This window comes from Pararge aegeria, chromosome 11 (assembly GCF_905163445.1).
Source record: "Pararge aegeria chromosome 11, ilParAegt1.1, whole genome shotgun sequence".
In the NCBI taxonomy this organism is placed as follows: Eukaryota; Metazoa; Arthropoda; class Insecta; order Lepidoptera; family Nymphalidae; genus Pararge; species Pararge aegeria.
Genome location: NC_053190.1, coordinates 8229205 through 8255269, shown reverse-complemented (window position 1 = coordinate 8255269; position 26065 = coordinate 8229205). Strand labels below are relative to the sequence as shown.

General features: G+C 36.3%; 1 protein-coding gene across 2 annotated transcripts; it reads left to right on the top strand.

Annotated features, from left to right (window-relative positions):
* The first annotated feature begins 251 nt into the window (after positions 1 to 251).
* LOC120627245 (condensin-2 complex subunit D3-like) lies at positions 252 to 24914 on the top strand. Of its 2 annotated transcripts, XM_039895152.1 has the most exons (22): positions 252 to 972; positions 1917 to 2077; positions 2935 to 3054; positions 3960 to 4103; positions 5222 to 5327; positions 6127 to 6269; positions 7294 to 7482; positions 8604 to 8765; positions 9707 to 9859; positions 10910 to 11091; positions 12367 to 12523; positions 14133 to 14262; positions 14783 to 14863; positions 15198 to 15332; positions 15472 to 15646; positions 17315 to 17464; positions 19065 to 19198; positions 20253 to 20468; positions 21312 to 21385; positions 22073 to 22093; positions 22923 to 23060; positions 24543 to 24914. In XM_039895152.1, the coding sequence occupies exons 1-22, from the start codon at positions 318 to 320 to the stop codon at positions 24750 to 24752; spliced, it is 3636 nt and encodes a 1211-aa protein (XP_039751086.1). In that variant the 5' UTR covers positions 252 to 317; the 3' UTR covers positions 24753 to 24914. The 2 variants fall into 2 exon arrangements, with proteins under 2 accessions (XP_039751086.1, XP_039751087.1); XM_039895153.1 differs by lacking the exon at positions 22073 to 22093.
* Positions 24915 to 26065: the final 1151 nt, after the last annotated feature.

The window sequence follows — 26065 nt, the reverse complement described above, 5'->3', positions numbered from 1 at the left end:
AAACAATTAATTAGAATAAATAAATTATCTCATACAATCTTTCTCTTATTTTGATTTATGGCTTTTCGTAGTGCTAAAAGTATGTAAGAATAAAAATATTGATTAGACACAAGTAGACACAGTCAAAGCCAAAGACACAAAATAAATGTCAAACTTCAAAGTATCCATATTCCATAGTAATCTGTGGTCAAAGTGTATTGATTGTATATTTAATTTGTAAACAAAAATTAAAACTTTTATTTTTTGCAGCGTTCTACATAATTTTAATTTTCCCGATTTTATAATACATTAATAAAAACTAAGCCACCTCTACGAAAATGGAAAACGTATTAGAGAAGCTTTATGAATTGCAGTTAGATCATCTAAACGATGAATGGGTGGATGGAATTTTCTATTCAGAATTCATGGAATTTGGTGAACTGCCGGCTGAATATGAAAGCGTGTTAGAATCAATGGACCTAAGAGCTACGTTTCGGAGTATTATGAAAGCAATTAATGCATGGTTGAGAAACGAATCGGACGATGAGGAAAGATCCTGGACGCACTTATCCAATCAAGTGAAACATCAAAATTTACTGGCAGTTTTAGCGTACTTTATAGACGTTGGCAGTAAAAACGTTACTTCTAAAGAGCACAGAAACAATGCTATTCTGGCTTGTAGGGTATACTTCAAGTTACTGTCCATTCCTGGTTATAAGGCATACCATATATATCATTCACAACTATTCGCTCATTCTCTACTATGCCTGAGCTATCCAAAATCTATGTGTGATAATGAAGATAATTATTTTAATACAAGGGAACTTACCCTTGAAGTAGATTCTGTAATAAAGGAATTGGGTAACTATGTAAGTGAGTTAAGGGCTATTATCAAAGACTTGCATTTGAACCCAAATGATATGAACTTTGAGGATATTTTAAGTAACCTGGTGGATATAACTGGAGGGGCTATTGTTAACAAACTACACATTGGTATGTTGAATATATATAAATCATCATCATCATAATAATGTCCAAAGGCACATAGTATCTTCTCTTAAGGCAGAGAGGGACAGAACCCCATCATGCAGGTATATGTGTAATGAGCGTATAGTTAATCAACATCTTACTACTGTACCCAGTGATAGTACCAGCAGACAAGTCGGGTCCAACTGGCCTAGATACATCATTGTTTGGCATACATCATTGTTTGGCAAGCATAAGCAACCTTCTGTAGGGCTAGCACAGACTGGAGATAAAAATTATATCCCCTGACAAGGGATATATAATTAACGTGGCCACCTGCTAAATCACTGGAACATGGAATAGGAGAAGTTTACCATTGTTTATTAATACTCATATATATTATTTCCACTTGTGAACCAGTGCTCTGATAGTTGATAAAGCTGTGGGAGAAGATAAATTTATATCCTTCCCCTGGGGATAAAATTGTCTCCTGCCCATTAGTTTATATTATCAGGTTAATTAAGACCAACTTTCATGGCAAACACAAACATTTGTTTGGTACAGTTGAAACTAGTCCAAAGACCATATCTAGTATAGATATAGATAGACTATGCATTGGGTAATTTGGTCCTTTATAAATCTGCTCAGCTCAGCTCTTCTATAAACTGCTAGATAATATTGCAGCAGAATGCACACTTTTTGTTTTATTGATTGTATTATCATCTGACTAATAGTAAAAAAATGATAAAGCGTAACTGTTTGTTTGTTTGTTTGAAAGTTATCCTTGGGAGTTACTAGCAGTGACGTGCATAGAGGGTATGCACATGTGTATGCGGATGATATAAAATTAAGAAAATCTTCACTACAAGTTATTAAAAAACTTAAGGATAGGCATTGTAAGATTAATAAAAAGAGAAAAAAGAGAGAGTGGAATAATCAAATTATCTGTAATAGATTGTTTTTTATTGTAGATAAGGTTGAACTGGGAAACATTTCTAAAGTAATATACGAAATTATCAATATTTTAATATGTGAGCCAAATGGAAACCCAAGCTCTGTGGCTATACAACTACTGTTTAAATGTTTACTTCCCAAATTCATTGCTGCATCTCTGGATACACGTAATGCCAATGTAAGTAACTTTAATGTAATAATTTGTCTAGCACATACACTCAATGCACTCTGAATTGTATAGTCACAATCAGCTCATCCACATTATCTTCATCCCACTAGCATCCAGTGCTAGACATAGGGTTTTGCAAGAGGGCACCACCATTTCCAGTACTAAACTGTTTCCTTCATATCTTATAAGCACAGACCTGTCCTCTTATTGGAGTGAGTGTTGGCTTTAATCTGTCCCATCTCGCAATGTGAACTTTCCCCATATACACAGGTTAGCAGGATCTGGATTGGTATGATACCTTGTTGATAGTAATCAAGATCAATCAAACCATGCAGGAGATTTTTATAGTGCACAAGTATGTGTACAAAAGGTACACTCTCTATTCCCTTACTCTGTCTGATAGTACGATGGGATGGCAGCTTTGCCACGAAACAGAGCCGGACTGGTAGCTGTACATGCTCTCTAATGTTCCTAACTCCAGGCAAGCACGAATTTCTTGATAGAGAAACCCAATACTATTATTTGACTCAGGATTGTACCAAGAAATAACAACTACACCAATCAGACATTTCCATCCTCCATATATTGACAGTCGATTAGCACAGTGAGCAGTGACCTTGCTTTCAGAGTCCAAGGTTGTAGGTTGTGGGTGGGTATTAACCCACAAGTGGAAAATGTTTGTGAGATGAACATGAATGTTTTTCAGAGTCTAGGTGTTCATCTATATATTATAAGTATTTATGTTTATTATTCATATTTGTCAGTTATCTTAGTACCCATAACACAAGCAATGCTTACTGAGGGGCCAGATGGCGATGTGTACACTGTTGTATTATATGTATTAAGTTATAGTCTTTCCTTTTCAGAACATTGTCAAAGCCTCATATGTGACTTATTCAGGTTTGCTACTTACAAAGTATGGAAAAGCTGCTTTATCGGGGTATATTGTGCTTTTACAGCATCTGTGTTACACTCCAGATGGACTTGTGAGTTAAATTTTTTTTACCCCTTTGTTAAAAGTATGTCCTGTTAATTAAGAATAGAATAGAATAGAAAAACTTAATTGCAACACAACACAATAGGAAAAACACAAGAAAAACAATGAAAACAAATAGAACTTAGTTTAGTTTGAATAAAAATATTTTTCTACAAATGTATGTACAGCAGAATAGCGCCAATGTGACTTTTTTAATTTACCATTATTATATAGAATTATTCCCTTATATCCATTATTATATCTTTTTCATGTTTTCTATCAATAAATAAAAAATATTTATAGATTACAGGTGTCAAATAAGGTATTTATTAGGGAAAGGTAAATAGATGATCTTCCCAGTATGAACAAGAAAAAATTTCTTTTATTATCTAAAAATGCTTTGAGCCCAGGCTGTAATGTGCTGCAGCACATAATTAACCCAGGGTGAAATCGTAGTTACCAAAACTTATATTTTACTAGCATACCCAGCCCAGATAGGGCTAGATTTTGCTATATTTTATTTTAACAATAAACTCACGTAATTTTTAATTTAAGTCTCATAATATATTAAATCATTTATTTCTCTTCGTATTCATTCTCTTCTATTCTCTTCTCGAGCGGGTGAAGATCTAGACCCATATACTCCCAACAATAGAATATCATCATAGTTAATAAAAGCTGTATTTGACAGTTCAAAAATAGGAGTGCTCCGATCGTCATTTACAGGATTACTCGCTAGTTCAATCCGGAGATTCCCTGAAAGTTTCATTGAAATCGGTCCAGCCGTTTCGGAGCCTATACGGAATATACCCACACACTTTCTCTTTAATATATATAGATTATAAATTGTTATATCCTATATGCTATATATATAGAAAGTACCGAAAGTAATTCAATTTTGATTTGATTTTTCAGGAAAAGGCTGAAGTCCGTACTGCACGTGTATCTCTAGTAGTAGGTCTAATGAGCTTATTACCGCATAAGTCATATAAAAAAATTGTCAAATGGTTGCTGACATTATCTACAACAGCCAAGATTACACATCGACAAATCGCATTGGTAAGTTTCCTGTTACCTGTGTTATGTTGTGTATAATTACATCAGCATGCATGTCAACCAATGGACGTCCACTGCTTGACATAAGTCTTTTGTAGGGAAGGAATCGTCAGAACGCATTTCGAAAGAACTTAATTAAGATCATATTGTTTTATACACGATTGACGCGCATAAAACACTGCACTGTGCAGATATGCCTGGTTTTCGCGGATGTGAGCTAAACAAGCTTGATCCCAAACTGCAAATATCCATCCAGTCCAGCAACAAAAGCCATCGAGAGCCGTTTTATTTAACGAACATTATTAAAACTTGTGATGTAAAAAAATCTGATGCCGACCGTTAGTCTGGCAAGAACTTGAAAATGGCTCCCCACCGATTTTAGTTTTGTTTTATTCCGCTCGCGACTAGGCTAAGAGGGCTTAGAAAAAGAACAGGAAAACTCCTAAGTCAGCAGCATAATCGAATAAATTGGAATTACTTTCAATAGTTTGACTGGACTATGACCTAAATACCCCTTCACATTCATAGAGGCGACCTTTGCTATGTAGCAGGCTGATATATATAGTGCGACAATATTCGCTATCTCAGTTATGGGTACTAAGATAACTGATGAATATTTTTATAAATAATAACTTATAATATACAGATAAACACCCAGACACTGAAAAACATTAATGTTCATCACACAGACATTTTTCAAGTTGTGGCTATCTCAGTTATGGGTACTAAGATGACTATAATAATACACATATGCTATTATTGGTGTATTCGCTATCTCAGTTATGGGTACTAAGATCACTCATGAATATTTTTATAAATAATAACTTATAATATACAGATAAACACCCAGACACTGAAAAACATTAATGTTCATCACACATACATTTTTCTATTTGTGGGAATCGAACCCACAGCCTTGGACTCATAAAGCGGTCAAAATATCAAATAATAATGATGATAACTAAAGGTAATTAAAGGTCACTTATAGCTACTTAAATGAAAAACGCAAATTACTCCGAATATTTACGATGACGGAGGATCCAACTCAGTCTGCCCGAAGAGACCGAAGCTCTACTCAGGCTATTTCCACATCATGTACTAGTATTCATAATTAATTTTAGGAAATGTTATCAAAACTTCTTAATAATGAACCTGAAGAACCCAAACGCACATTGCCTAATGAAAATAATGAAGCAGAACAAACACCTGGAACAGCCTCTGGCGAAGGTAGATCATATTATTTTATGCTAGTTCTGAAATGGCTGGTGAGCATTTTTACCTATTATTTATGCAGAGAGAAATCTAATGTGGTTAAAGAACGATTATACACATAACTCAATTATTTATAAATTACAATATTCCAGTTAATTTATGTAAGCATTTTGATAAAATTCCTCATAAAATGTAAAAGAAATATAATTTTTCCAAAGTTATTTTTCTTATTTATTATACACATACAGTAAGCTGTAAATGTGTGCCCGCGGTTATTAAAAATAAAACAATTTTGTGATGTTTTTTTTTTATTTTGATTAGATGTTATTAGCAAACATTTTATATATTTCGTGTAATAACTTAATTACTTATATATAAGTAGATAATATATACATTTCTATACATAGCGCCATTGGTTGGCCCGGAAGAGATGGCTGTAAAGCGATAAGGCCGCCAAATTGTATACAGTGTGTTTTGTATTGTCTTATTTTTTTCAGTACATTTGTTTGCAATAAAAGTGCATTCATTCATTCATTCATATCTATATCTAAAGGACAGAATACCTAGTGGCGTGCATAGAAGGTATGCAAAGGGTATTCAGATGAAATAAAATGAAGAAAATCTCCATTACTAGTTAGAAAAACTTAAGGGTAGGCTTTTTATAACTCGTACTGGAGATTTTCTTCATTTTATATCATCCGCATACCCTCTATGCACGCCACTGAGAATACCTACCTATACTATTCTATAAAATATGTGTGTTATTATTGTAATATTTTAAAATAAAACAATGTGAACTGAAAATAATTTTCAGTGACCAATGAACAAAGTGAGCAGGCTCCTGAAAATCTACCACCGACTGTTAATATAGATGAGCCACAACCAGGTCCTTCAGGAACCCAAGATGTCTTAACTGAAGACGAAAGCAGCCAAGAACTTCCACCATTCAATGAAAATGTAACGTACAAACACGTTATTTAACTGTTATCTTCGATCCAAACCGTACTAAATGAACAGTTCCATACAGAATCGAAGAGAAGAACCGTCACGCTTTTCTAAATATTGGCGTTACTTTGTCAAATTCCAGGATATACCTACTATGAAAATAAAGCTTATTTTGCTATACTCCGAAAAAAGCACGAGAACGTGTACGGTGTTATTAATACTTTCTTCATTCTTTATACTCCACACCAAACAGATCTTCGGCAATGTACTCTCGTGTCGGAAAGAAACGTGCGTAGAGAATACCAAAATTGGTTTTCGGTACTAAGTACTCGTAACATGTAGAAAATTAATCGATGCTTTTTATTTATTACATTACTTACCACCGACTTGAAATGGTGTATAAAATAATTAGCTTTTTAAACTTTTAGTTGTTTAACAGAGTTGGCTTTTTTTTTTTTCAAAAACTTTTTTTGCGGAACTTTTCGTACTGTATAAAGTAATAGAGGAAGAGGTTGCGGGTCTATTGCAACGCTTGCATACCATAGCGACCCTTTGCTTTATACATTTGTGTTTTATATTCAAATTCGTTTATTTCAAGTAGGCCTACTTTATAAGTACTTTTGAAACTTCAAGTACGTATGTTTGTTGTGACTCTACCACCGGTTCGGAAAGCAGATTCTACCGACAAGAGCCGGCAAGAAACTCAGTTGTTGCTCTTTTCCAACATCAACATTTACAATCATTTTTCTATCTTGCGGGAGAGCGAGGCTGGCTGCTTCCAATCTACCTTGTCATTGAGGAATTCATCAAATGTATAGTAACCTCGCTGTACTAAATGCGTTTTTACACATTTTTTAAATGTATGCATTGGTAGGTCAAGAATTTCATTGGTATGTTTCAGTGTGTATCAATCTGAACCTTATAGATTTATGTTTCAAATTGTAATATATACAGTGTTTATCAATCTGAACCTTTAAGAAAGGGATATTAGCTCTATCTATTTTAATAACTGCTTATTACATAACTTTTCATACAGGAAGAAGTAACAGAGGAGGAGGTCGCGGGTCTATTACGTCAACGCTCGCACACCATAGCGCACGGTGACGTGTTGCGCGCGGTGTACGAGCGCTTGCACGACATATCGAGTACCTTGCGGACGCGCGCGCTCACTATACTCACCGAGTGCCTCAGTTCAGACTACCAGCCTATGAAAGACGCTATAAAAGTGAGCTCCCATTGTATTACAAAAGATTACCATGAGGTAATCCTTTGTACCTCATCAACCAATTACAATTAATTATAATTATAAGTGCCCAATACAGGGCACGGGTCTTCTCTCAGAATGAGAATGGTTTAGGCCGTAGACTACTACGCAGACCAAGTGCGTATTGGTAGAACAATATGGAGAACTCGCATGCATGCAGGATTTTTCAAATGATGTTTTCCTTCACCCTTTAAAGCATACGGGTAAATTCAGTCAAGTCGACTTATAGTGCAAAAAAAAAATTGACATCAATTTTTTTTATTTCCTGTAGGAGTTAAATAGCCCGCCTTGTCTGCGTTTTGCGGCAGGCCAACTAAACGTTGGGATCATGATATCACCAAGATTGCAGGCAAAAAATGGAACAGAACAGCTAGAGATGTAGGAGCGCGGTAAAATGTTGCAGGAGGCTTTCACCGCTCAGAGAGTTTTACAAACACAACATAAAAAAGGGAAAAAAACAATATTTACATACATTAACATTTATTTATTTATTGTTATTAGGTACACAAAACAGATAATAACTGTAGTTATATATGTTATGTGTAGTGATACATGTTATGTATTGTTCTAAGCTAAATTATATTAAACAAAAAGTAAAAATTAAATAAAATGAAATTGAAGTTAAACAATTAGAAAAAATATATATACAATTTATAATCCCTTAATTCACGTGGAATAGTGGTTAATAATTACTAAACTAGAGTATTCACATTAAGTTAATTAACAAGGTTCATATAATTTCACAATACGTAACTTATGAAATGTTGTTCGTTAGGATCACTAAAATTCCGAGACCAATTTGGCTAATTTAGGTCTTGCATATTCGTGTAGTCCAGGGAAGATTTAAAGCGTGAGAAAAATACTAAAAACGACAGCAATACACATAATTCTTCTGTACGTCTGTTTTTCAGTCAATTCGTCGTACGCGGCTGGACCGATATTGATGAAATTTTGTGTGTGTATTTCAATGGCAAGAACCGTTAGGTGGCGCTTCTTTAGCGGGCAAGACGATGTCTGCCGGGTCCGCGACTTATTTTAAAATTGTGATTGGAAAATAAAACTGTTATTTTTTTTTAATATAGGAGTTAAATGGAGATGGTGAGGTGTCCCGGTTGGCGGCAGTGGGTGCACAATGTGTGTGTGACGAGCGGGCCGTCGTGCGCAAGGCGGCGGTTGGACTGATTCACCGCCTCATACTCGTCAGGACCGCCAGCGGGAACACACCGCAGCCTTCCGAATACGCGGTGAGCGAATACAAATCCGACACCTGCTTTTCAAACAATTTTTTTTTCTTTCTTCTGACTTTACAGAGATTAGACAATGGCAGGTGGATTAATAATGGAAGTTAAGAAAACTATATATTTAAATTGTTATGGAATATCAGGAATTTAGCTATTTGGATATGGATTCCTTTTATTAATTAATCGCCACTTCGTCTGCGTATGATTTTGTTTTTTGATGTGGCATTAAATTTAGTTGTAGTTCTAAAAAAAATTAAAGTATTCAGTATCACTAAGCCTTAAATGAGGAGTTTGCTGCTGTCTGCTGAGGAGTTCTGTCCTCTAATTCCATCCACAGTTTGGGCAAAATAAAACACATATTTTAACCGCTGTAGTACAAAAATAATTATTTAAATCGATTATACTTTGTCGGAGTTATGGTGTAAAATCGTCAAACACTTTCATCCCCCCTCCCAAAGGGACAGAGCTTAATGTCGTGACAAAAAGTATCCTATATTACTTCTAACACTTCCAAGAATATGTGTACAAAGTACAAAGTTTCATGAGGATCGGTTAAGTTTTTGCGTGAAAGCGTAACAACCAAACTTACATTGACATTTATAATATTAGTTAAATATTATATTCATATTATTTGGAGTATAGCTTGATATGATTTTTTTCAAAGATATTATTTTATGTATTAAGTATACGAAATATTATATTATAATAAACACATTATAGAGGTAGAAAATAGAATGTTTTGCAGATGAACAAGAAATGCAGATTGGTGCCAATGCTTTTGCATAAACAATTACTATTATACCAGTACCGTTGTTTACTAAAAAATATTAAACAAATAATCAGATTAGCTAAAATAAAACATTACTTTCTTTAACTGTATATTTAAAACTGTTTTCAAAACGTGTGCTATTTGTTGCTGAATCGCCATCTCGGCCCTACTTCAGATGCTGGTAGGATTGTGCCGTGATGCGAGCATCGTCGTGCGTGTAGCGGCCATCGCCGCAATAGGCGAATTGGTGACACACCGACCAAGTGATGAATTTGTAGACGCGTTCCTAACGGGTCCGATGCACCAATTGTCCGATCCTGAAACAAAGGTAATCGAGAGAGAGAGAGAGAGCGAGAGAAAGAAAAAGAGATAACAAAGAAAGATCATGTAAAGCGTAGACAAATACGCCTTCGATTGCGCGTATAGTTTAATGTTGTCCATCTTCTTAATTCTCGTTTTAGTGAAGAACAAAATACTTAATTAAAATTTACAAAATAAACCAGATACCCACGGCGTTCGTCTGTGAGTAATTCAGTTGTAGGTATTCCTGGAAGAATAGTTCAAGGTACAAGCTCTCTTCATTCCCAATATCAGCTAAACCATCGAAATACATAAATCATCATCACCGCCATCTTGTAATTGAGTTTCTGAACGACACTAATCGATCAATCTTTTACGAGTCTAACAATCGGTGGCAAGAATTGTATATTATCCATCTTCTTAATATAGTTTTGCTTCAAATTGTCTGTAAACCATTGAATTAAAACTTATAAAATAAACCAGCTTCCGCTCGTGTCTGCGAGAAATTCTGTTACAGATGATCCAGTGTGTTTGAATATTCCGGGATAGAATGTAGCCTTTGTCTTAATTTAGGGTGGAAGCTGTTTTTATTTCATATATCAGGTTCATCATCGGCTTCTGGTTTAAGATATTTATTGTTCCATGAAGGAATTTCCACTTAAATGGAACTTACAGGCCAATTTACAAAAAGAGGGTAATTATATAAAATTGCATCTTCGGGCGCACGATAAATAAATTGTAAATTGTAAGTGGGTAGTTTTGAAGCACCATCGCATCAAAATCATACCGACGGTCAACTGCTGACGCGAGCCGCGGCTACGTCACTGCATAGGTAACATGGATTCATCTACAACTAGATGTGACAACTGAAACTGCTACTTGATTATTTAGTTAGGTAATTAATTTCTTTGTTTCTTAGATAGATAGAAAATAAGTTTTATTTTTAAAATGTAAAGCTCAAGTTTTATTCTGAAAAATGGGGCTTGAAAGAGTAAAACACCTGAGCTTAAAAAAAAATGAATTGTATTAGCTTATTATTAATATTTATCTTGATTAAGTATTTAAGTATTTATTACAGATTCAAGAGCAAGTTGTCAGTATCATAGAAAGTATACTTGTAAATCGTTTTGAGAAATACGACGCAAATAGAACTGAAGACCCTTTGCCTTGGATGTTCTTAACCGGCGTAGCCCGACATAATATGAAGAAGCATTTACTAAATGCATGCGCATTGCTTCTTAAATCGACTAGTTGTATAAAGTAAGTAAAATCTGGTTATTTTAATCCTGACACAGTAGAAGGATAGAGTAAAGTAGGAGTAGTAGGTATAGGTTATGTATGTGAACACGGCGCCGAAGACTGAATGGCGAGTGACCTTATCGCGGACAAACAACCGTAACCATTTCAATTGAGTGCGGTTACTTTTATCGCTTCTAAAACTTAACAGTCAACGTCATGTAAAATTGGATGCCATCTTGAAGTTTTTGTATATTGAGCCGATTGCTTTTAAAATCGATATCTGGACGACCGCTTAGACCCCGACAATGAATCAGAATAAAAAAAAAGTGGGTGCTATCTTGAAGTTTTTGGAAATTGAGCCGATTGCTTTTAAAATCGATATCAGGGCGTCCGCTTAGACCCCAATAATGAATCAGAATTAAAAAAAGTGGATGCCATCTTGAAGTTTTTTGATATTGAGCCGATTGCTTTCAAATATCGATATCGATTTTAGCTTTTTTTAGCTTATCCAGTGTTATTAATAGACTTCAGTGGGTTAAGTTCAAGGACACTCGATGTAGAGACGACGTCAACCGCCTAAAGGGCTTAGAGCGAATATTCAAAGGCTCGGACCTTTTAAAAAAAATGGTGATATTCAGAGATATGCACGAACGAACGTCAAGCCGAAAGCCAACTTGATGCAGGTCAAGTAAGATCGCCAGATCAAAAATTGTTTCCTAAAAGTAGTTTTTATTTTGATTGGAAATACAAATGTGTATACATATATGTATGTAAAATATGTCCTCCTGTTGCTCTGGAAAACAATTTATACCATGAAATTTGCACATTTTTTTGGAACAAAAAGTAGACCATAATTTATCTTTGGGCTAAATTTCATACAGGTTGATTCAGCCGAGTTATTGCGTGATTGAGCAACAGACATCCATACAATTTTCGCATTCATAGCATTAGTAAATAGTATACAATGTGTAAATGAAAACCGAAACAATACTCCAGAGGGTTTGAGTAAACTACTGTCATAGTTTTTACTGAAATAAATTAGATACAGCCTTACATCACACGCGAAAGTAAAATCAAGTGACTCCTGTCACTTTATTATGTACGCGTCGCGTAGCTAAGGTACTATGCATGTGTCGGTCTTTTGTTTTCAATGGGGTTGCCATAAGTAAATAAATATGCTTCTTTTGATTTAATATTTTTACAGGGTGATTCCTTATGAAATATACTTATTCATGCACCTTTCAACAGTATTTCGTAATTCCGATCATATAGCCAATAATCTTTTTTTATTTTCAGCCACCGTTTAGTGGATTTATTGAGCACACACTTGGGAGCTGTGAACGACGAGCGGGACTTGCAATGCTTGGTATTGCTTGTTAGTATCGCGCGTCACATAAAGTACTCGGACGTTGGTTTCGTACTGGACTACTATTACAAGCTGATCGATGGCCAGGTAAGTAAAATTTAACCAATGCATTGTTACAAGCATTTAAGGATTGGAATAAGAACACAGATCGTTTTTCTTTATGATTGTAAATGACGGATCAACCTCAAGCAAATTCGAAGACCTTCTCATACTCGTATAAGCAAAGAAAAACGACGCAGGGCATGCAAGAAACACGTCCTATAAAGTGTTACCCTGTGTCCAACCAGCCGAGGCATATATGTTAAGCCATAATGAACCTGGAGGTAGTACTTCACCTGCCGAACTCAATCACAAATAGCTGTACTGATAATATTATATAACCGAAAACTACAAACACGTTTGGGATATCGTGATACTTTCTTCAACTCTGTCTACCAAAATATAATAACTTGTGCGGGAAAAGAAGGGTACTAAATTGTACCTTACCTAATTAATCAGAGACCTAAGTCACTCAGAGACACAATAACATTAAATTTAAATTAAAATAATACTATCATTTCATTTCAATTACAATTTCAAAGTACCTATTGTCGACAGCTCGGTGGTGTACGGTAAAATTTGTAAGAATGTATGATACCATAAAAGTATCTTCTTAGTTGTACCTTCTTCTTCCTATCTTAGATTATGCCGATGCCTGTTATCTAGACTTGACTTGACCTTCTCTATAAACTGGAGCGACTGCAAAATTTATGTATTAGATTTATGGCCTGATATTCGGCCTCAGGAAATTTGATCATATCTCAGAGTATCGGAACAAACTGAAGTGGCTTTCTATAAGGCATCGGCGTAATTTTCATGATTTATCTATCCTGTACTCTACCCTTTTTCTTCTTGGCCCGTGCACATCCCAAGGCTCTCAGCCAGTGGCGTGCATAGCAGTGGGTTTCTTACCAGGGTATTCATACAGCAGGAAAATTGCAGAAAGTACGAATTATATATAAATTTTAGGGTAGGCAGTACTTTTGTGCATATATGAAGTGCACGCCACTGTTGCACAGAGGGTATGCAGATGATATAAAATGAAGAAAATCCCCAGTACGAGTTATAACTACTTAAGGGTAGGCTTGTTTATTACTCTTACATCCTTAAGTGTTTTATAACTCGTACTGAAGATTTTCTTCATTTTATGTCATCTGCATACCCTGTGCATACGTGGATATGAATGTTTTTCAGTGTCTGGGTGTTTATATCTATTTATATTATTCATAAACATATTTTCCAGTTATCTTAGCTCCATACCACAAGCTACGCTTACTTTGGCGCTAGATGGCCATCTGTGTATTGTCGTAGTCATTGAATTGAGAACATATGGAATCTTCATTCACCCATTATAATATGTACTTAGGTAGTATTATATATGTAGACATTGTGTCCAAAAATAGTGAAAACGCCCCGGGCTCGTCTCACTTTACACCCGCGGAATGTTGCTAGCTCACAAACTTATTCCAATTTTCCCATTTTATGTTGAACGTTTAGAACTTTAGTGAAGTGTTCGGTATGAAGTGACTAACCGTATGTTCGAGGAACTATACTAAAGTGGAGTGGTTTTTGATGCTTCAATATTAGTCGTGTACACGGTTTCTGTTATGTTCTTAATTCTGTGGTCGTAGTTATGTTAATTTTATTTATTTTGTAGCAACGCGATGCACGATTGCTGCCACTAACACTTGAGCTGTTGGGTACATGGTCTTGCTGCATCGGCGACACGGAGCGACGAAGCCTGCGTGAACATTTGGTAGCTAGACTGGCTGCAGCCGTTGATGACGGTAATATGGGATATCCGAAATACTAATACAGAAACATTAACCGATTTCGATACAAAAGTTATGAGGTTTCTACGGATAACCTAGTTTTAATTATTTGCAGCAAATATACGCTATTCTCAGAAAAGAAAGTATAAATATGTATCTACAATATTTAGTCTAGAACCTAAATTTTAGGCGCCCTCACTTTTCTTGAAAATAAGGGTAGGTACGACAAACTAAAGAATTGTTTTTTTTTTGAGTTTGTTGGTAGGAATACAAAATAGTTTCTATAATTTTTTATTTCCGTAAGCAATATATTTATTATTTATATGAAAGAGTGAGGTGCCAATAATGGGATGCCAATTAATGGCTGGTTTAATCACACAGGTTTCTTATCGATGTGACGAGTCGCTTTACCTTTTAAGCGTAAAAGTGTTATCTGCAAAATAACTTAACAATTTAACTTAAATGACTGCTAACATAAATATTAAAACAATAATGATGATAAACTACATAATTTAACTTTTTGCGTCACAAAAAGGTTGCAGGACTACTTGCGTATCGCTTGCAGCTCAACTTGACCCTGACAATTTGCAGTGGGCCAGTGAATTATTACAATTATGTAAGTAAAATTTTCGTTTGAAACTGAAACGAGCGAGCGAGCCAATGAGAGGTAATGAAGGCTATCCTGGTTGAATTAGTAGGAAGCATGTTTGACTGCAGATTATGAGGTGGCTTGGTTCATCAGATGCTTTCCGATGAAATAAGTCTGTTACTATTTATATTGTAACATCTTTTACTCTGTTTTTTTTCAAACAATGAAAGATAATCTTAGCAACTAATTAACTAACACATTCAAAACTGCTGTAGAAACTATATATTTCACTCATTGGCTCTAGCTGCTCACATGACTATTTTGTGAGTGTTCTTATGTTTTTTTTAATGATATTGAATAGCGGAGCGTCGCGCGGTTAACGGCGGCTCAGTATCGGAGTGGTTACGTGCCGCTGATATCTCCCTCGTGGCACCCCTACCACCGTCGACGCAGCTATTGCAGCTATTCTTCAATGCACTTGTCGAACCGCCACAAGGTAACATAATTTATTTTATCTACTCCCATGCTTTAAATTCTCCATAAAATACTCTAGCTTATTGCCGACATTAAAACGCCCAATGTGCCTAATTAAAAGTGATCTTCCTCATTACCAAATTAGTTCATACTTTATGTAGAATGGTCGGATGTCGAGCGCGGTGAGTGCGTCGCAGGCGCGGGTCGCCTGTGCGTTCGCTCGCGTGAGACTGCTACGGTGCTTGCGCCGCCCATCGCCGCACTGCTTAAGGACGCGCGAGCGCCCCTTTGCGCACGCCACAACGCACTGCTCGCCCTCACTGATATATGTACCAGGTATTTTTTATTGTCAAAGTTAAAGTCAAAGTCAAAAATATCTTTATTCAAGTAGGCCCACTGGTGGCACTTTTGATGCGTACATAAGAATTACACGGTAGTGAGATGATGGCGATAACCACATTCGTAAACTTAAAACTAAAGCTACGAGGGTTCCAAACGCGTCCCGGTCTAAGAAGAAGCCCACAACAAACTTAGCCGGGTGTTTTTTTTTTTTTGTTATCACCATCTCACAATGTCATTTTAAATTATTAGAAGAGCAACCTGGTTAGAGAAATAATTTACACCCAACCTTTTTTATCGTTTACGTAGTCCTTTATACTATAATAGGACTTTTCTATAAGCTTACGTTTAATACAAACTTTGAACTTTTTAAGAGACATCTCCAAGATGTCAATTTTGTTATCTATTATGGTATGGTATTTTTTATTGTTACGTTATGCGGCGCGGTGACGATAACGCCGTGCGAAAAGCCTTGGCACTCCCTGAACATAAAAGAAAAGGACGCCCTGCTTCCACGTGGTGGACGACGGTGGCCAAGGATATTAAAAACGCAAATCTGATTGACGTGTCATCCCAAGACAGAGAGTCCTGGCGCAGAAAGACGAGGTGAGCCGACCCCAATTGATGGGATAAGGCTAGGGCAAAGAAGATCTATACTCCTCCATGCGCATATAACGGTGATAGCAATTTTTACGATAGAATAAGAAGTCTTACCGTTATGCTTAATTCTGACGTCAAGAAGCATAGCTGTGTTACGGTCTGAAGGACGTGGTTGCCGGTGAATTTACAGGCACTTTGGGGATTTAAACCTCGGGTTGATAGACACAGGTAATTTGTAGGATGTATTCCTTGCATCCCTGCGAAGTGTTTTTTTGTTAATAGGCGATGTTTATCTACCATCAGGTATACGTGGTTAAAGTTTTGGGATGCTCGTATTATAAACTAGGTGTTGCGTGCTATTTTATTCGTATTTGTTGGTCTTTTCTGGGTGTGTGTGTGTGTGTGTACGTGTGTTCATGTGTGTACGTGTGTACCGTGATGAACCGATTTTGATTTGGTTCTTTTGGGTTGAAAGGATGTCGGGAGTATTCTTGATAAAAGCTATGTTTGATAAAAATCGATTCAAGATGGCTGTCGCCACAAAATAGCGGATTGGATATTTTTTCAGAACTTCCACAATATGGGTAACAAATGAAAGAGCTCTTACAATAAAATGCTAAACACTATAAAAAATTTAAAATCCATGATGGCCGCCACATCAAAACGGCGAATTACATTCAATTTTTTTTTTACAATGTGGGTTTCAAATGAAAGCGCTTGACTAGAAGAATAATGTAGAATATATTGAAACTCGGGGCTTTTTTATGTTTTAGTTATTTTATTAGGACTACCAACTGTGAATTTTTAGTAAACCTCAAATACATATAGTATTTGAGGTTTACTAAAAATTGTCCTAGGTTACTATGCTTTGTCAAATTTAGGATGACAATAATTCTGGTAGATCACGGAATAAAGCTTTTTAATTTTTCTATAATAGACTATGTATACTTTTTACATGTTCCACGCTCACTTTGTGAGAGACATTACTAACCGCTGCATATTAACCATTGACCGACAGAACTCACTTAGACCTGATGATTCGACTGATACTACTCTCTTACACAGATACTCATGCATTGTAGAGCCGCTTTTGGAATCAGTTTGCGGTTGCCTTGAAACAGCAACGGTGGGACCGTTGCGCCGCGTGGCCGCACGCTCCCTCACTACGCTCTTACTCTCTGGATACTTGCGCTTGAGGACTCCACTTTACTATACGTAAGTCAATAACGTAACAAATTATTGATGGCCGATTAGCGCAGTGGTCAGCGACCCTGCTTTCTGAGTGTATGTGTGTGAAATGTATGAACATCAAAGTTTTTCAGTGTCTGGGTGTTTATCTTTATATTATATGTACTATTTATTTATTTATTTAAACAACTTTATTGCATAATAAAGGAAACACACACAAGAACACTTACATTAACATAAATTATATGCAAAAGGCGGCCTTATCACTCAAAGTGATCTCTTCCAGGCTACCTTAACTAATGGAATAAGGCAATGAGAGACGGGATATATATATATATATATATATATCTATATATATATATATATAATAAATGTATAAATAAAAAATAATATATATAATAAAATAGAAATATAAATAATAAATAATATATATAATCAACGAATTAGTTTGGCCATCCAGAGGGGCAATGCTGCCAGCATCTTAGGAACTGTGCCTCGCTGCGGTGGTTTCGAGGACGTTTTACATTTTATTTAGTTTTTAAATAGTTTATTTTAGGTTATAGTTATGTATTAATAAAAGATTGAATTTAATAAATTAATCCCATATTAATAATTGAGGATTAAATTAATAAAATATGTATTTTTGTATATTAATCATAAATATTCATCAATTATCTAAGTACCCATAACACAAGCTACGCTTACTTTGGGGCTAGATGGCGACGTGTGTATTGTCATAATATTCACATAACTCTCTTTAGTATTTGTCTTTTACTCCATTGGTTGCCTGGATGATATCCCAAATTATAGGCTGCAAAATTGTGTCCATTATGTTGACTTGTATTTATTATACAATTATAGTTATTTATGCAACTGTTGTATAATAAGAGGAATTAAAACACGAAAAGACTCTTACTACTAACTTACTGTTACTTAATGTTAGCCTACTGCTAACATTAAAACAGCCGGTAATAGTATATCCTTATATCATCCATTACTGAGTATTTACGCACAAACGTCATTCACTCCCGGTCCCGCCAGTTACTCCCAGTAACTGGCGTTCCGGGAGTGAATGACAATTTTCTTTTTTTTTTAATTCATACAGACCACACATCGAGCAGTAAGAATGTGAATGTCTGTTGAGTAAACCCTTTGCGCAAATGTTATAATGAAATTTAGTACAACATTATATCATCCGTTTAGATGATATAAAGGTTGTTAGGACATTGGGTTTTTTAATGTTGACAATCAGCTAACTGTTTCAGAATCATTTAGTATATAATCTTATAGAGGATTCAAAGCATGGGAGTAGATAAAAGTGTATACATTCATTCAGGAATTAATGAATGACAGTAAAAAAAAACAAAAGTACTAAGTTAAAAAATAAGAATGCCCTAATGTCTGGAACTTCCAGTCAGATTTAATTCGTAATGTTAACATTAGTTATTAAATTCATAATTCAAGCTGCAAGGGCTACAAACGCGCGCTTTAGGCCTATTATGCTTGCCACGACATTACTCTATACCTAGATAAACGAGATAGTCAGTCGACATAATTTTCCCGTGGTGCGCATGCTAGTCTACTGGTCTAAGAAAAACTTGCCTTATGTGAACCAATTTTCATCTAGGTATTGCGCTCTACTAGCCGACGATGACCACGATGTGCGTGAACCGGCTGAATATTACGTGTCGTGTTGCCTTACCGTCGATGCGATCTACCACCACTTCGTAGACTGCGTATTGCATTACAACAAACAAACGGGTGTGTTTTTTTGTATTCTAATTCTATTTAGCCCAGGAGTTCTGTACGCTTTACGCAATTAAATATCATTTACTTAAACGCTAAAGGATTGTGAGAAACCTGCTAACCCGAGCGCCCTCTATAAATCCAAAAAGCGTGCGACATCTACCAATCGCTACTTGGCCAGCATAACCCTCTATTTGCATAAACCTTCTGGTTCTGTTAGGAAACACGTGCTCCGTGAAAGGGCTAATAATTTGTTGGTTATAATTTGATGATGATGATTTTTGATCTTAAATATATCCACGATAATATTTTGAGTCCCGTCGTGACCACGATCCATGCAACTGGGTCGAAATATCGACAAATCCAAAAATATCGTTGATCTATATTTAAGAAATGTTGATTAACCACGAAAATCTTAGTTTAAAATCTCTAATAACTATACTTATTTGAAATATATCATCATTATCATCATATCAACCCATTACCGGCCCAGTACAGGGCTCGGGTCTCCTCAAACAATGAGAAGGGTTCAGGCCGTGGTCCACCACGCTGGCCCAGTTTTGCCAGGTTTGCCCAGCGGATTGGTAGAATTGAGAATATATGTAAAGAACTCTTTTCTCGAATTCATATATCGAACCTTTTCCAAAAGTCACCAATGTTTTTTTACAGTGATAAGTAAAATTAAAAAAAAAGATATTTAACAGTTTATTTTAAGAACAAATTATTTCATTTTAAAGACCCGAAGTAAGGGCTTTAAATGTTGTTTCTTGTATTTTCACAGAGACGCAATTTCGTCTTTATTTCAACTACCCATTGAAGGGAATTTTATAAACATTCTTATATATATACTAGCTGTACCCTGCCACGCTTCGCTGTTGCACATTGTGATTTAATGGTTGAAAAATAAATAAAAACATTCCTTGATGCGTATTATATATCATGCTAAAATTTCAGCTCGATCGGTGCAGAACTTTTTCAGTTTTTGAAGCGTACACCAACCAACGAAACATTTTTATATATAGATATTTATATTGGGGCATATATTAGGTATATGTAATTGTGTGTCTAGCGAGCATATCATTCGACGCGCGGCAGTTGATCTACGACGTGATGCTGCAAAGAATGTCACTGGTGCAGAAACTGAACGTCCAGTGCAGACTAGCGCGCGAGGTGCTCGAGCACGCGGCCGAAATCTGCGATGAAGGTGAAGAGATCCCAGCGCATCTGAACGCGGCCCTACTTGACACAATCACGCTACTTTGCGGCCCGCGGATGAAATTGCCAAGTAAGTGCTTTAGCTGTGAGCAAAAACCATTTATTTTTGTATCCCGGGAACTTTAGCGGGGTCCTTTTCCAGGATGCAGCAGTAATATGTGCTTTATTTAATTAAAATCAGTGCCGTCCGGAATATTGGTCAAGGCAGATTTTCGGCATTGCCTTGTAATGACATCATGAAGCCACATGTACAATTTTATGTGTGTGTGTGAGTGTGTGTGCGTGAGTATGTGTTTGGGTTTATATTTTAATGTTTCAATCTACGACTTCCATGGATACGCAGTTAATGTTATGGCTGTCAACGTATTATGTATGTCGACTTCTCTTAAAGTATATATATATATATGATATAAGGAAAGGTATTAGTTGCGAAATAAGTCTCTCATTACTATGAATATTGTAATGGACCATAACTTAGAGTTCCATTTCCGGCAATACTGAAATAATAAAGCTGAAGTTTTTTTTTTTCGCTTATTTCACAGAGTAACATTTGTTATAAAGAATCTAAGTATTTTATTAATTTTGTTATAAAGAATCTAAGTACTACAAATAAAAAGCGGTATAAGCGGTTATTGCCCAGTGGGTAGGACTTCGACTTCACTTTGGGGGGCCGAGTTCTAAGCCCAGCACGCACCTTTCACGCACGTACATTATTTGCTTCAACGGTGAAGGAAAACATCGAGAGGAAACCTGCATACCTGAGAGTTCTCCATAATGTTCTCAAAGGGTGTGGGGAGTCCACCAATCCGCACTGGGCCAGCGTGGTGGACTACGACCCTTTCTCATTGTGGGAGAACACCTGTGGTTGATATGATGGTGATGATGATGATGACAAATATAACTATTGTTTTAGAAAAACCTGAAAAGGGGGGAGATGCTGACATCGATGACTTACAAGAAAGAGTAACCACAAACATAGTGTCTCATGTAAGTCAACTATATTACTTATTCTTTAATTTATTTGTTATTTTATTTGCTTACCTTGTCTCTTTTCTAACCGTAGTACGATCGTTTTCATATATCGGAAACTTTTGTTCGAAATATCTAGCGGACCCCGCTAGATATTTCGAAGAAACAAAAGTTTCCGCGTTTCTCATTTGCTAGTGTCGATTACTTGCTGTGTAGGTAGCGCCTATTTTAGTGAATTTATATAACATCGCTATAAGAAACTATTTTTCTGTTAAAAATTCTCATTACTAGTCCGAAGATAAGATCTTTAAAGCCCACTAAACGGCATCCGAGCAGCAAGGTGCGATTATGCTCTATAACCTCTCCTATTAGAGAGGAAACCTGTGACCAGTATCGTTAATAATGACGATAATAATGGCGATGCTAATACATTCGTCTAAATTGGTGAAATATATATAGTATCGTAACAAAGGCATGGCTGGACAAGTCCGAAGTTTTTTATAAAAACTCCTTTTTCCTAGTACACCCGTACTAGAAAGTGTGTGCCCAAATTCATTATGATCTTTCCACATAGATGTCTAATGATATCCTTACAATATTTTATTTCACCGCTTCGTTTCTTATATCTTTGATTTATTTAGATTAGATGTTTTATTTTTTCAAATAATAAATCATTCCTACAACGAAATTTGTTTTCTGCCCTAGACTTTCACGGAGAAAGAAAAGGTATTAATGTTTATAATACATTATTTGTATATAACACACAATTTCAATGTATTCGTTCATATCAGGCACTACATTACTATTAATAGTTTCATAACATCATAACCACCGCTGACGTAGAAGCTGCTAGCTATAGACAATTTTCTTAGGAAAGAAACTCAACATCCAAAAAAGTTGCAATAATAACGGAATATCTTATAATAAAGTCGGATCATACATATACAATATTTACATATATTTACATAAAAATTGGAAAATTTCCGTTATTAATATAATATTAAGATATTCCGTTATTTTAAAAAATAACGGAATATCTTAATGTAAGTAGGAACATACATATACAATATTTCGAAACACACCAGACAACAGTATACATTTACATAAAAATTGGAAAATTCATTCTCTTCTATTCTCTTCTCGAGCGGGTGAAGATCATTATCTACACCCATGTACACCCAACAATAGAATCATAGTAAATAAAAGCTGTGTTTGACAGTTCAAAAATAGGAGTGCTCCGATCGTCACCAAACTTTACAGGATTACTCGCCAGGTGAATCCGGAGACTCCCTGAAAGTTACATTGAAATCGGTCCAGCCGTTTCGGAGCCTATACGGAACATACCCACACACTTTCTCTTTTATATATGTAGTAGATACCCTGTCCGTCGGTGAATTCCGGCGTCTAACGTTGCCTGACTAGCGCGATCTTGTATGCCCTTCAAGTTTAGAACTTCAAAGGTGTTCCTTTGAGCATTCAAATATTAAATGTTGTATGTTATACTTACTTGCATAATTTAAAACCTTCTAGCTAATATGAAATTGTATGCGCACAGAAAATGAAACGTACGGTAGCAGAAGTTCTGGTCCCGGCGGTGCTGCGATTGTACTCGCACATGCGTGCGCGTGGCGGACAGCTCGCCACATACCTCGTGCGCATCGCCACAGACCTGCTCAACGACTACCGGCACGAGGTAACTTTGTGGTCATAACTTGGGCAGTAACACAAACCTCTATAACTACCAATGACCTTTATTATTACAACGCAACTCTTATTACGACTGACTCCATTTATTAAGACTGACCTCTTTTATTACCACTGACCTCTATTAATACCACTGACCTCTATTAATACCACTGAACTCTATTATTACCACTGAACTCTATTATTACCACTGACGTGTATTATTACCACTGACCACTATTATTACCAATAATAACTGTTATAACCACTGAACTGGCTGACCTTAAACAAATGACAGCTAAAATCTTGTCCCTAATAAAAGCGCCTCATTTGACATAATGTAGAGTTCTTTGCAAGTAATATTACAGTGTTTTTGGTCATTAAAATTTTATAACTAGGTTTTTGACGACCTCTCTGGCCTACGCCAGTAATACCACAGTGCTCGCCACTACTGGCGAGCACTGTGGTATCCTAAGTGAAGCTCCCGAGTTCGATTCCAAACGGGAGCGATTTGAGAATTTTCTCTAGTCTGGTCCAGTGGAAGGCTCCAAAAGTGGCTAGTGATATCTGTCATCAAAGACGTGTCGCCAAGCGATTTAGCGCTCCGGTACGATGTCGCGTAGAAACCGAATAATGGTTTCATAATTCGAACAGGTTAGCCCGCTATCATCGTAGAATGCATCATTGCTACCAGGTCATACTGCAGTCAAAGGCTAACTTCCAGCTTCCATTTTCCCCAGTTCTTACAACATGAGTACCTTCAAATCAAGAGTGAATAGGCATCTTCTAGGCAAGCGCGCTCCGCCTTAGGCTGCATCATCGCTTACCATCAGGTGTGATTGCAGTCAAGCGCTCGTCTATAAACATAAAAAAAAACTATTAGAATAAAAAAAAATTTACTCTCGTTTCACTTCACAACATACAACGTCAAAAAAGTGGTGAATTAGTAATAGCATGTCCAATTATAACAATAATAATAGAGGCAGTACCTACTCACACATGCATTAGAGTGGCCTTAAGAAATTTGCCGTATTATAACTAATACAAACCACCAAACAGAAACAATAGACAGAGGAGAATTTGTTTTTACAGTTCTACCTGTTTCTCAAAAAGTCTTACTACTTTTCAATGTCAACAAGTCAGATCAATGATTTGATTTTTGAAGACATGTTATAATTCAATTAACAACTGCTGCAAAAAGTTGTCTGCAAGATCCCCAACCCTAATCCACTTACGTATATTATTGCGTGTTTGAGCTCATTGGAATGGTGTCAATGAGTAGATAAATGATGATTAGGCTGATAAAATCATCGGCGTTACGAAGACCGTGGCAAAAGCTAAAAGCATTAAGCCGCAATTGGTGCGGCTTTGATTCCGCAGGTACAGAGCTTTTCCTACACATTTTAAAATTATAGAGATGATGCCCTAATCGTTAAAAGAAATTTTAGCTCATATCGGGGGTTATTTTTTTTTTATTTGAACTTTTCAACAGATTGAGGAGCTTATCGAAAACGACGAGGAACTAGTTCAACGCGTGCAGCAGTTCCAAGAAACGATCGGTCTCGAGGCATCGTTTGGCAACACGCGTAACCTTGTGACGTCATCAGCGCCGCCCGAGCCCGTAACACCGCGCGCGCCTCGCAAACGCCCAGCGTCCCGGTATACGGCGGCAACGCCGCGCAAGCGGGCACTGAGGATATGAACACGTATCCAATATATAATAAATACAGGGTTAATTTTCGAACCTTGGCAATATTCTAAAATTAGTATTTTACACTACTTACACTATTAGTGCATAATGGGTATGCAGATGATATAAAGTGAAGAAAATTTGTAGTACGAGTTACAAAATCTAAAGGAGGCTTTTTATAACTCTTACAATGCGTATCCTTAAGGTTTTTATAGCTCGTACTGGAGATTTCTTCCTTTTTATGTCATCTGCCCGCTTAGTGCATACACTGTACGCCACTGAGTATTTAGTCTAGTATTAAAGTTTGACGACCTCCCTGGCGCAACGGTTAGCGCTGTGAATTTAAGTAGGAGGTCCGGGGTTTGATTTGGGAATTTATAATTTCTGATTATTCTCGTTGGCGACGGCTTTTCACGCTCTCCGTGGCACAGGGGCCGATACCGCCAACTTCCTAACTCCGACCTGGTGCCGAAAATTCTTTAATATAAAATACACAACAGTTTATATATATTTGGCCCGACCCGGGATTCGAACCCAGGAACTCATGATCTATAATTGAACATGCTAACCACTACACTAACGATGCAGATCAATTTTAATTGGGAATTATCCACTTATTAGTGTCAACTTGTGAAGTGTACACTTTACAAGTGTGTACTTGTCGTGGTCAATAAATTTGACGTGAATGCATTTAGTTAGTTTCATGAGTAAGAATAAATTTAAGAAAAAAAAATCAAGGGTTTGGTCCAATAGGTTTCATCTTAAAGTACACCCTGCGCTGTTTATTAAATGCTCTGAGAAATTATTTAATATAATACTAGTTGTTTAAGTTATTAAATTATAAATGATTTAAAGTATATAAATACTGTACGTACGTTTCAATTAAGGATATGCTAAGGATATATTAGATCCTTATTTATGAAATTAGCGTTTTGTAAGGGAGGTACATAAAATCGATTGTTTTAAATAATAATTTTAAAGTATATACCATTGCTATCTATGCACTTTTGCCATTTCATACGTAGTTCATTAATCCCTTTACTTTAAAATAAACCATTCGGTAGGGAATCAATAAAATATTTGAAGGCGCCTTGGACTGCAAGAAGTTATTCGAATTTCGAAAAAAATTATAATCTGTTGGAACAAAAGTCTAGGGAGTATGGTCTTAGAAATTACAATTGAAGCTCCTCTAATCTGGTAGCTTTCTGTTGTGCAGTGTGTGGCCTCGCGCTGTACTGAAGCAGCAGTGGCCTAGAGCGATTGACCACCCTCGATTGTTTAGCAGCTAGATTTTCCATCATGGTTTGCAGTCACTGACAATAGAC

Bases quoted from the DNA above. Each gene is read 5' to 3' on its own strand.
- LOC120627245 (XM_039895152.1), top strand. From the start codon at position 318: ATGGAAAACGTATTAGAGAAGCTTTATGAATTGCAGTTAGATCATCTA. The intron at 2,078-2,934 runs GTAAGTAACTTT...TTTCCTTTTCAG, and splicing joins TGGATACACGTAATGCCAAT to AACATTGTCAAAGCCTCATA. The intron at 20,469-21,311 runs GTAAGTGCTTTA...CTATTGTTTTAG, and splicing joins CCCGCGGATGAAATTGCCAA to AAAAACCTGAAAAGGGGGGA.